The 12,732-nt window shown below is 37.2% G+C and overlaps 1 protein-coding gene across 6 annotated transcripts in view; it reads right to left on the bottom strand.

The window, feature by feature from the left end:
- LOC149218630 (MEF2BNB-like protein) overlaps nt 1-12,732 on the bottom strand; it is a 319,606-nt gene that overhangs the window by 128,033 nt on the left and 178,841 nt on the right. For all 6 annotated transcript variants that reach the window (XM_089384102.1, XM_089384097.1, XM_089384098.1 and 3 more), the window contains one exon: nt 1,626-1,795. In XM_089384102.1, the coding sequence (XP_089240228.1) occupies nt 1,626-1,795 (170 nt within the window). The remainder of the gene's footprint in view (nt 1-1,625; nt 1,796-12,732) is intronic.

Below are 12,732 nucleotides of genomic sequence, written 5' to 3'. Positions count from 1 at the left end.
AGGGGTAATGTAGGGCATAACTATGATGACATCATGGTTCAAATTCTAATTTCTCCATATGAAATCCAATGAGGTCAGAACCACTCTCGATCTCCCTGAGTCAATTAATGGTAATTCTAAAAATTTAAGTAAAAAGATGAACTTTTACTTTAATAATTTAACATTAACAATAATTACATACCATTAGTAGGGCCCTAGGCTTGAATATTGGGCTGCCTCACTCATAATTAATTGTTTTCTTTAAAAAATTACACTTAAAAGGTCCCAAGTTGCATTCTATAAAACCGACCGATTCGGTGAAAAAAGGTCCGTTCGATTCAAGAGCCAGACAATTCCCGGTTCCATACAAGAATCAGTCAGTTCAGTACCAAACTAACCTTTTTCCAGTTCTATGCCATCAAGGACCAGTTTAGGCACCAAACCGGTCAGACCGATCGGTTCCATCGATTCTGGTCCAGTTCCAATAACATTGTATTAGATGAAGAGAAGAATCATCATCGAAGTCAAGATGAATTGAATATCATAAATGAGAAACAACTAAAAAAAAGTTGAAGAAGAAATTTGTAATAGGGTTGAAGAAGCCATAAATACCAATGAGTTTATATCAGAAATGCAAACAAAAACTGTGTGGATAGAAGAAACTGATATATATTCTCATCCTTCAGACTCAAAAGAATAAGGAAGAAGAACTACAAGAAGGTCATCAAAAGATACTTGAAAAAGCGAAGATCCAACTAGAGAGGGGAAAAGTCAAATTGGAAAACTTGACAAAACTATTTGACAATATTCTCTCCCAATAAAATACAATTAAAGGTCAGGTGCACAGGCTAGGAAATTTTACTCTACTGAAAAGGAAGATGGGTGCAATATTGGTCAAAGGTCAAGGAGAACCATCAAATGTGAAACCATATCAACATCCTCATCATACAAAAAAACTCTACTATAAAATACAGAACAAGATCCTCAATTCCCAAAAAGAAGATGGAATCAAAGTCTAGGAATATTATGTGACAAGGTATTAACAAGGACCAAAAAATATAAAAAACAACAATGCATGGATTAAAGGAAAATAAGTTATGTGACATCAAATTATCAAGGACTAGCACCAGTAAGAATCAATTATCAATGGATGGATAATCAACAGTAGTGACAAAAGAGCAGAAAACTAATAAAATCATATTATTTGGATTCACCATGAGTAAAAGCTCATTTACAAAGCTTTGAGGATGATGATATCTGAAGTGGGGTATTATGGAATGTGTCATGCGTGCAATGACCCTAATGGAAATATATGAGTGTAAAAGTTATATGTAAATAAGGTGTCAGCCTGGAAATAGGCCTACATGGGCAATGACTGAGATCTAGTATATATAAGAGGTCAATAGATTCATTATTTCACAATGCACACATTGACTTATTATTATTGTATGGACCTTAATTGGGTTATTCGGAGTTCTAATATAAAGAGATGTGTAATTAATCATAATAATAATTTTGGGAGTTGTGCTCCATGTCAATATTTAGTGTATATTGTGTGTGTGTGGCTTTATCATGCTTTATGTCCATTAAAGTCTCTAAATGCTTATCATGATGCATTGGAATAAAGAAGAAAGCCATGAGTATACCCCCTAAGCCGATGCAGCGATGAAATTACTGAAATTGAAGAATTGAGATTCTTAATCGTTTGTTCTATAATGGCAGATCCACCTTCCTTCATTGATTTGACTGAATTTAGAGCATCTTTCATGTCTTCTGTACACACAAATGCTTCTTGAGAAGTGTCCTCAACTTTATTCTGCAAGAATGTAAAATGCATCCAGCTAACTTCAGTCATGACTGTCAGCTTTCCTAGTAAGTTATGCTTCAGCATTGCAACTATGGCTACCCAAGCTTGCTCAATAAAAAATTTGAGCTCATGAAAATTGCACAGATGATACACAATGCATGAGACCATATACAGATGAAAACATGTCAATAATAGAAACACTATCAAAACCAAAGAATTTCTGGAAATTACCAATACAAACATATTGGGAATGCCATTAAGAGGATAACTCCGTCACAACCAGAAGTGTCACAACCACTATAGCAGCAGATTTGTTTTCTGCAGTAATTATAATGCTTCTTTCTCTTGGATATGACAGATTTCCTGCCAAATTATTCATGCAAATATATATTCTCCTTACTTTAGGAAATCAACAATGGCAGTTTTAAAATTCCTCTATTGTCACATTAAGCACAATCCAAGATCTTGGTAATTAGTTAGTTTGTTCATAGTAGTCCAGTTATAACCAGGGCCTTATGTAACAATTTTTGGAATTCCTTTTTAGATAAGCTTGAAACCACTTTGACTTCTAAATGTTGAACAGTTTTGATAGATGATTTAAGCAAATGACCACCTTAAAGTTTTCATTAATTATTTTTTTTCTTTGTAATGACGTAAAATATGTTTTCAAAAATGGCAAACGTAAAAGCACTGGAGGTATGCTCTTTTAGTAAGTTAGTAAAAGATTCCCCGTCAAGCTTAACAATGATTCCATACAACCTTTATATGTTAGAACTGGAAAAAGAAAAGAAAATAGTACTATACTCTCACACAATTGAAAACAAAACCCATGAGATACCAGCAAATCCTGAGAATGATATCAATATAGAAGAACCATGAAAGCTCAAAAATTGAATAGTTTGACTAAAGAATCAATTTTAGACACAATAAGATGCTCACCAAAGCATCCAAAAACTACTGGAAGTTGGTAGCCTTAGTAATTCAAAAGAACACATTAGAGCAACTTATATGTTCAAAGCTACTACAATTTGTAGTCAGACATGTTGATGTTTGTAGCATCGGACAGGTACTTCTACACAGGTCTAGGTGTCTAGACATGCGAAAGTTGCCTAATTGACCCTTAACCTTAATAATTACTTTAATTATTAAAGTAATTAATAAGATAAAGTGAGTTAACCTAATGAAATCCAAGGTCATTTGCATTAGTGAATTAGATGAATCCCAACCATTGATCTCAAGTGATGTTGAGATTTAATCTCAACCATCAATCACTTCAAAGATTAGGGTTGTGGATTTGGTCAATAACTCAAACTTATGAAAGGAAGACTAGGCTAAGGGAGAAGGCACATCTTTGAGCACAAGACACAGTGAGATAGTGAGATCTCAATGATTGGGCGGAGGACTTTCATCCAAATATGCAGGATTCGAGGAAGCATGCAAGGGGCAGCTAGGGAAAATGATATGTTGTAGCCCAATTTTACCCTCTTTAAATTGGGCTCTCTCTGCAAATCCTATCTCATGTGGACCCTTGTTGAAATGTGTAACTAGGTTCGGTCTTCATAAATATGAAATGTACTTTTGATTCTTGTATATTGTAAAATGAAAGAAAAATTATTATTGTTATTTTTGTAGCATGGATTTCATGCTCAAGGTCATTTTATTTAGAGGTCAAGCACCCATTGAGTGCTTCTAGGGTTTGTCCTAGGGTCAAGAAGTCAAAAGAGTCATTGTCATATGAAGAAGACCCCATCGGGCACATTATAACTTGTAAAAAGAATTATTTTTGTATTTAAAAGTGTCAAAATACCCTCCAAGACCAAGTCGGCCTGGCAGCTAAGAAGTCAGCCTCAATTAGGGCATGTCGTCCTCCTTGGAAGCCTATATATAGGAGGGAACTCGACCTCCTATGGACACTCACTCATCTACTCATCATCTAAGCGAAGGAGAAGAAGAAGAAGGCTAGCGAAGAAGGAAGAAGGATGAAGGACAAGTGTTTGGGTTATTTCTCTCTCTCTTTCACATGTGCGAAGGAAGGAGGCTAGGGTTTTGTTGTTGCAAGATCAAACTTGGAGAAATTGCAGAAAGAAGGTTGAAGGAAGGTCTATTAGGTCATCTTCAAGCCCTAGAAGAAAGAGAAACTCAAGAGAAGGTCAAAGGAAGCCTTGGAAGCCCTAGATTTGCTCACATGTGTGGAGGCAGCAACTGTTGCAGGGGCCGAAAATTTCAGACCTGCAATAGAGGTTGAAATTCTGTAGCTGGGGGTCGAAGTTGTGCAGCTGGAAGAGATTTGATTGGGTTTGACTTGGACAAAGGAAGCACATCATCAAGAAGGTCGGACTTGGTCTTGGAAGGGTATTGGTCTTGGTCTAGAGGTCTTGGAATTCGTCATTTGAAGAATCTATAAGAAGAGAAGAGATTTGTGGGTTTTCCTCTCAAGTGGAGAGGTTTTGGCCTTGGCTTGCAGCCTATATCCTGTGTTCTTGTGTATTGTTGATCTTCTTGTTTTGGTAGTTGTTTGATGATAAGAATAACATAATAATAAGAGAAGAAGATAATAAGTAAGAAAAGGTAAAAAGACATCACAAGCAGTTATCAAGTTTAAGAGAAATCATCCTAATTGCAGCCCTCTAGATTTCTCAACATGGTATCAAAGCTAAGGTTGGCTAAGGGCATGATGAAGATCACTACATCCTTGAAGAAATCTTTGAAGCAGTGTTCTATGATAGTAAGTCATCTCAAGCAAGGTATCAAGGCATTGTGGAATCTCCTATTATCCATCAAGAATAGTATGACCAAGACTTCTACAAAGGACGAAGGATTATTCTCAACACTTACAAGCACATTTGAAGATGAAAATATTTGGGTAATTGACAGTGGAGCATCAAGACATATGACAGTTGAGCACAAGCAACTAAAGACCTTATCAAGAGGAAAATTTTCCAACTACGTTGAACTTGGTGACAAGAAGAGCCATTTCATAAGAGGAATTGGATCAACCTTGCTAGATCTAGAGAATGGAGGAAATATTCATCTCAACAACATCTTATTTGTTCTAGGTTTGCAAAAGAATCTACTTTTTATTTCATGTTTAAAAGATAAGGGAGATAGAGTCGCTTTCATAGATGGAAAGGTTGTAGTATGGGACAAAGACTCTAGCATCAACAATGCAAAAGTCATTGGAATTCATGAAGGAAGACTCTATAGGTTGTTGACTCCTCTCTCTCAAGCATTGGTTCACATTGAAGTAAGTCCATGTCAACTTTGGCATCGAAGGTTTGGACACCTTCACTACAAAATACTACCAACTCTAAATTCAATGGTGAATGGCATCCCTGAACTCAAGGAGGATCATGAAGGAGTATGCAAGGGATGTGCATTAGGGAAAAATGTTAAGAGACCATTTGGAAGTAGTGCTTCAAGGTCAAAAGAAATCTTGGATCTCATTCATTCTGACTTTGTGGTCCTATGTCTACAAAGTCTCTTGGAGGTCATCTATATTATGTAACATTCATTGATGACCACTCAAGGAAAACTTGGATCGATTTGCTGAATTCCAAGGATGAACTATTTGACAAATTTCAAGAATTCAAAGTTGAAGTAGAGAACCTTACAGAAAGGAAAATAAAGGTACTAAGATTCGACAATGGAAAAGAGTACACATCAAAGGAGCTCATAACTTTCTGTAAGGAGGTTGGGATTAATAGGGAGCTAATAGTCCCATATAATCTTGAACAAAATGGAGTTGTTGAACAAAAAAATCGATCGATTGAGGAAAGTGTTAGAGCCATGTTACATGATCAAGACTTGCCTAAATGTCTGTGGGGTGAAGCAATTAAAACTGTTGTGTATATTCAAAATCGAAATCCTCAAAGATCACTAAACAACATGACTCCTGAGGAAGCATTCACTGGGAAGAAACCAAGCATAGACCATCTCTGAATATTTGGTTGTCATGTCTATATTCACATTCCGAAATAAAGAAAGAAGTTGGATCCTACAAGCATGAAGGGAATATTTGTTGGTTATAGCAACACTTCAAAGGCATATAGGATCTACATAAAGGAAGTACACCGAATAGAAGTGAGCCGAGATGTGATCTTTGATGAAAGTATTTCATTCAAGAAATCGAAGGACCTCCCGATTGACTTTGATGATGAAGAACTTCCAATATTTGAAGAAGAATGCACTAGGGAGGACGAGGATTCAAATCATGAAGAAGAAGGTCTCAGTGAAGTTGTACAACAAGTGACCATCCCTAAAAGTAGAAATAGACCCAATTGGTTGAAGTCTACTCTTCTAGTGCAGAAGGATATAGAGTAGCCAAAGGCACGTTCAGGGAAAGTAAGAAGCCCAAAAGATATTCAAGGTATGCAGCGTATATGACGAAATTGATAGAAGCAGAACCATCCACTTTTGAAGAAGTTGTCAAACATTAAGAATAGAAAGATGCCATGAATGAAAAATATCAATCAATAATGAAAAATGGAGTTTGGGAGATTGTACCTAGGCCTTAAGACAAATCTACGATAACTTCCAAATGGCTCTATAAGATTAAACATGCAGCAAATGGAAGTATTGATAAATATAAGGCAAGATTTGTGGCTAGAGGCATCTCCCAACACGGAGGCATCGATTATGAAGAGACATTTGCACCAACAGCAAGGTATACCACTATACATTCATTGGTCTCTTTGGCAGCATCGATGGGGTGGAACATACATCAAATGGATGTCAAGACAACATCCCTGAATGGTACTATCGATGAAGAAGTCTATATAGAACAACCCTTGGGATTTTAAGTAAAAGATAGAGAGACTTATGTTTGCAGGCTGAAAAAGGCACTTTATGGCCTTAAGCAAGCACCAAGGGCGTGGTATGCAAGGATGGATACATACCTACAAACATTGGGCTTCTCAAAGAGTTTGTTGATCCAAATCTCTATATCAAGGTTGTGTAGGATGAGCCTGTAATCATTCTTCTATATGTGGATGATCTTCTCATGACAAATGTAGAAGGTTGTATTCAAGAGTGCAAGATGCAACTGGCAGCAGAATTTGATATGGAGGATCTAGGGTTGATGCACTATTATATGGGGTTGGAAGTGTGGCAAGGACCTGATTAGATATATCTAGGTCAAGGAAAATATGTGATTGAAATGTTGAAAAGGTTTGGCATGATGGATTGCAAACCTATGAGAACCCCTATGGTCACGAATTTGAAGAGGCTAAGAAGTTTTGAATCGAGCATGGTGGATCCGACAAGGTATAGACAATTGGTTGGCTCACTAATGTGTTTGCTAAATACTCGACCATACATTTGTTTTGCAATGAATATTCTCAATCAGTTCCAGGTAGATCCCAAGCATGATCATTGGATAGCAGTCAAGCATAAACTGAGATATCTACAAGGAACAATCCACTACTTCCTAAAGTATGATAAAAGGAATGATGTCCACATGATTGGATATACAAATTCCGATTGGGGAGGCAGTGAGATGGATGGGAGAAGCACTACTGGAGGATGTTTTAGTTTGTGATCCTCCATGATATCCTAGATGAGTAGAAACTTGAAAGAAAGATGATATCCTAGATGAGTAGAAACTTGAAAGAAAGAATCAATTTCTTTGAGTAGTGTTGAGGTTGAATAAATTGCAACTTCTAAAGTAGGCAGAGAAGTTGTCTGGTTGAGGACGTTGTTGTCTGACCTGTTTGAAGGACCAATGGATCCTACAGTGATACATTGTGACAACACCTGTTGTATAAGGTTGTCTGAAGACCCAGTGTTCCATGGAAATACAAAGCACATAAATAACAAGTATCACTACATACGAAAGTTGGTGCAAGATGGAGTGTTGCAGCTACAGTATATCTCCACCAATGAGCAGGTAGTTGACATCTTGACAAAATCTCTTCCTAATAAGAAGCTTGTGTATTTGAGAGACAAGCTTGGCTTGGTTGATATGTCCTCCCTAGTTGAGAGGGAGGGATAGAAAAAACATTATTGTCTTCACTTTGTGAAGAAAGAATGGAGGATTGGGTAAGCATCTGGTTTCTGATACTCTTTGAGGATGAGGTAGGGCATCCAAGATAAGAGTAGTCGAAGAGGAAATTCCTTGAGGATGTGTTATTCCAATATAGGAATTGTCCTAAAAGGACATACCCTGTGAACACCCGAGTGGGGTATGTGCCTTGAGAGACAATGATGATGGTGTCTATCAGTGATTGGTCTCGCCAACATTGTGCTCTGATCTTGTGGAGAGATAGAGTTGTTAGTCAAGGCCTTGCTATGTGACAATGCTAATTGTTATGATGCAAAGAGATAAGATGAACTGATAGCTTATGAGATGGCTTACCAATCCAACTTTTCTTAAAGATCTCTTCAGTTTGAGAATGTCCATGTACCATTATGAATACCTCCCTATTTAAGAGTGAGTGTTGAAATGTGTAACTAGGTTCGGTCTTCATAAATATGAAATGTACGTTTGATTCTTGTATATTGTAAAATGAAAGAAAAAATATTATTGTTATTTTTGTAGCATGGATTTCATGCTCAAGGTCATTTTATTTAGAGATCAAGCACCCATTGAGTGCTTCTAGGGTTTGTCCTAGGGTCAAGAAGTCAAAAGAGTCATTGTCAAATGAAGAAGACCCCATCAGGCACATTGTAACTTGTAAAAAGAAATATTTTTGTATTTAAAAGTGTCAAAATATCCGCCAAGACCAAGACGGCCTGGAAACTAAGAAGTCGACTTCAATTAGGGCATGTCGTTCTCCTGGGAATCCTATATATAGTAGGGAACTCGACCTCCTATGGACACTCACTCATCTTCTCATCATCTAAGCGAAGGAGAAGAAGAATGCTAGCGAAGAAGGAAAAAGGATGAAGGACAAGTCTTTGGGTTATTTCTCTCTCTCTCTTTCACGTGCGAAGGGAGGAGGATAGAGTTTCGTTGCTACAAGATCAAACTTGCAGAAATTGCAAAAAGAAGGTCGAAGGAAGGCCTGTTAGGTCATCTTCAAGTCCTAGAAGAAAGAGAAACTCAAGCGAAGGTCAAGGAAGCCTTGGAAGCCCTAGATTTGCTCACACATGTGGAGGCAACAATTGTTGCAGGGCCGAAAATTTCAGACTTGTAGTAGAGGCCAAAATTCTCTAGTTGGGGGTTGAAGTTGTGCAACTGGAAGAGATTTGACTAGATTTGACTTGGACTAAGGAAGCACATCATCAAGAAGGTCAAACTTGGTCTTGGAAGGGTATTGGTCTTGGTCTAAAGGCCTTGGAATTCGTCATTTGAAGAATCTATAAGAAGAGAAGAGGTTTGTGGGTTTTCTTCTCAAGTGGAGAGATTTTGGCCTTGGCTTGCAACCTATATCCTCTGTTCTTGTGTATTGTTGATCTTCTTGTTTTGGTAGTTGTTCGATGACAAGAATAGCATAATAATAAGAGAAGAAGATAATAAGTAAGAAAAAATAAAAATACATCACAAGCAGTTATCAAGTTTAAGAGAAATCATCCTAATTGCAGCCCTCTAGATTTCTCAACAACCGTCATTCTGTAATTGCTAGCCTTATTCTGCCTCTTAAAACCCAACTTCACCAAGCTAATCTAGCCCTGACAGTCAACCTCCACCTCAGTTATATAAAGTTACTAATCAGAATCACACCCCCTTAAATCAATACTTAGAAGTCTTTTATTATATCAATTTTACAAAGCGGCTTTTCGATCATATATGAATTTGATTAATCTAAGGCTCTAACACTTATTAGCCTTATTAACTTCATTCTTTTTTTAAACAAAAACGAGTATATGTTTATTAAATCTACGTCGGTTCGCAGCCAAAAGAACCATGAGACACATCTTCCAAGAATAGACCCAGTTGGGCATTCATACTATACTTCCTACAGCATCCTGCTACAAAAACCACAGCTAATATAGGACTTTCCTGGTCACTTCTACATAACACTAGATATACTAAGTACACAACCAGAGCATGTTGAAGAAAAACATTCATAGAATATATATAAACGTCTAACAACAGTTACTATTGCTGGCAAACAAGTTTAGGTCAAAAATTATGTTTCCTAATGACATCCTGAGGGCAAACCTATGTCCCTTGAGATTCCTTGATCTTCAGTTCCGTTATCATGCTTCTCAGCGCATCCACTTCATCATACAGTCGAGAAAATTGAACTTTAAGAGTCTACAACTCTTCTACCAGCTCGAAGTGAGAATGAGTCATTTGACAGAAATTGACTTGCAGCTCGAGATCAGCCTGCCAGAGGGCTTCGTGAGTAGAGAGATTGTGCGAGCAAGGGCTATGCTCTGAAGGGACTCAAAATCTGAGTGGTAATCCATACTGCTATAGCAACTGTCAACCCAATTATTAGTTAATTGTATCAATAGGGGACTTTTGAGGTCTAAAATGGGCCTCCTAAGAAAAACGTACAACCAAAATAAACTTTATAAGAACCAATAGGATTCAAAATGATGATGTCAACCATGGGGGATGATTCACCATTTTTGGAGTTAAAAAGTAAAAAGATTAAAAAAAATAAAATAATAAAACTACTTTTTCAACTCGTATTTTCAACTTATCTCCCTAAGGTTTTACTTAAATTTTAAGCAGGAGTACTCGTTGGATGCAAAATATAATTCCTCATCCAAAGAGTACCCATGTTGCATACTTTTGATGGACCCTACAACACGAAAAATGAGAAATACATGAAAAAATGCGATTGCAATCATGTTTTTCATGTATTTCTCAGTTTTTGTGTAGCAGGGTCCATCAAAAGTATGCAACCTGAGTACTCCTTGGATGAGAAATCAAACTATCCATCCAACGAGTGTTTCCTCTCGAAATTTGAGTAAACCCATAGGGAGATAAGTTGAAAATACAAGTTGAAAAAATAGTTTTTTCTTTTTTCCCTCTAAAATTTGATTATGTCATCTAACCTTATTTCATTATTTCCACTATTATTTTATAATTTCCTTAGGAGGCCCATTTTAGACCTCAAAAATCCCTAATGAATATATCAGCAACTTACTGCAGATAGAGCCATCCTGACGCAATAAAAGAGAAAGGTGGCCAATATGGTCCAAAAACAACCTTGCTCTGACTAAATTATTTCGATTACAGAGTCTTCTTCTAGACAGAGCCTTTGAAAGAACCCCCAGTTGCCAACTACAATTTTGTGGCCTCTTCCATAACCAACGTTCCAAGAGAAGTAAGCTCGACCCACAATTTGGAACCAAACAGGACTAATGAAATCGAGGTCAGAGTTACCTTGAAAAAACCAGACCTGCAACAAACCAGGAAAGGAGAGAACAATCTTCCCAAGACCCGAATTCTCCTCTGAGCCCACGAGCGACACCAAAGGTCCCACGAACTGAAATGGCGAGCCCACACAACCACCAACTAGAGGAGAGATTGGAACCAAGAGAGAGATCTGAAAGGATCTCCCACCAAAGAGGATGGCTTGATGCCACAATTGGCAATTGAAGAAGCCCTGAGATCTCAAAATCTAGAAGTTGTAAGAAAAACTGAGTTAGAGAAACGAGAGAGAATGCTCCCAAGGGGAGGCCCCTTGAGAATTTAACGCCACCATCACTGCCATCCCACACGAGCTCCATTAACTCAGACATTGATTCCCTTGCGATTTGCTCTGATTTCCTCATCATTGTGTGTTCAAAAGAATTTTCCCTATGCTTGAACTGGGCAGGGGTGATGTTTCGAGCATGCGAACCAAAATATGCAAATACAGCATGACGAGAGTGACCAAGGAAGGACATGTATTTTGCTAACAGAGGGCCAACGAACAACCGTGAAGTTGAATGAGGGAGGATGAGACCAATCCCGAATTTATCTTTCTTGATCTGATAATCAAAATGCGTCATCCTAGAGCCCAAGGCCTTGCAAATCCCTAAGGAATTGTACATTTGGATCGTGATTCATTTATAATAAGCATTGTTTCCGTCAAGGAGCGTGCCACGTTTGCTAGCTCGCCTGCCTCCAAGTTATTGGCTCGTAAGATGTGATACAATTCCGTGTTGTGGAAGACTACCAATAATTCTTTGATTCTTTGAAAGTTCTTAGCAAGAGAGCTATCTTTTGGAAGTTCGTCAAATTTTATATGTTTAATTGTTAAGAGAGAGTCCCCTGGAATAATCAAATTTTTTGCCCCTTTATCTTTTTCTATGTAGAGGCCCTAGATGGGACCATAGGTTTCGACTTGATTGTTCGACTTTTCTCCTAGACCCCATGAATACTTAGCTTCAACGTTTCCATCAGGATTAAACAAAATCCCTCCCCCTCCTGCCACCCCTCTTATTAACTTCATTCTTATACACCTTATATTAGGTATATTCGTGTATAGCCTAAACCATTAGCTAAAACATCAAGTTTTGTAATGATATCATTATTTTTCTCATAATAAATACATACACTATACACGTTAGCCATGTCAAAATTTCTATTAAATCTACAATGCTAACATTAACTTTCATCTTTCACTTAATATCTTTATAATCCATGAAATTATTTATATCCTTAAAAGAAAATTAAAAATAAATAGAGGGACTTCTTGTAAACCTTATATAATCTAAAGCAATCATCCAAAACACTTGTAAAATTTATTTTATATCACCTATTTTAAAAAGAGGCAATTATATGATGAAGTATATATTAAAGGACTTTTTACATGCCTCATGGTGTACATGCTTTTTAGGAGAGTCCACTTTTCTAAAAATATTATATTATATACATTCTTTGTATCACACACACACACATATATATATATTAAAACACTGTATTTACCTCAAGACAAACTGGTAAATCATATGGGGAATCAAACCACCTAAAATTGGCCCAAAACTATCAATAGCATGATTTCATCTCCATCTAATGAAAACAGATCTTACCAATATTCAGCACAACATAGGAAAGCCCGTAG

This window comes from Pinus tabuliformis, chromosome Q (genome assembly GCF_031772625.1).
Source record: "Pinus tabuliformis cultivar Carrire ecotype Pingquan chromosome Q, CPIR1, whole genome shotgun sequence".
In the NCBI taxonomy this organism is placed as follows: Eukaryota; Viridiplantae; Streptophyta; class Pinopsida; order Pinales; family Pinaceae; genus Pinus; species Pinus tabuliformis.
Note: the sequence above shows the minus strand (reverse complement) of the source record. Positions and strands in the feature narration are given on the sequence as shown.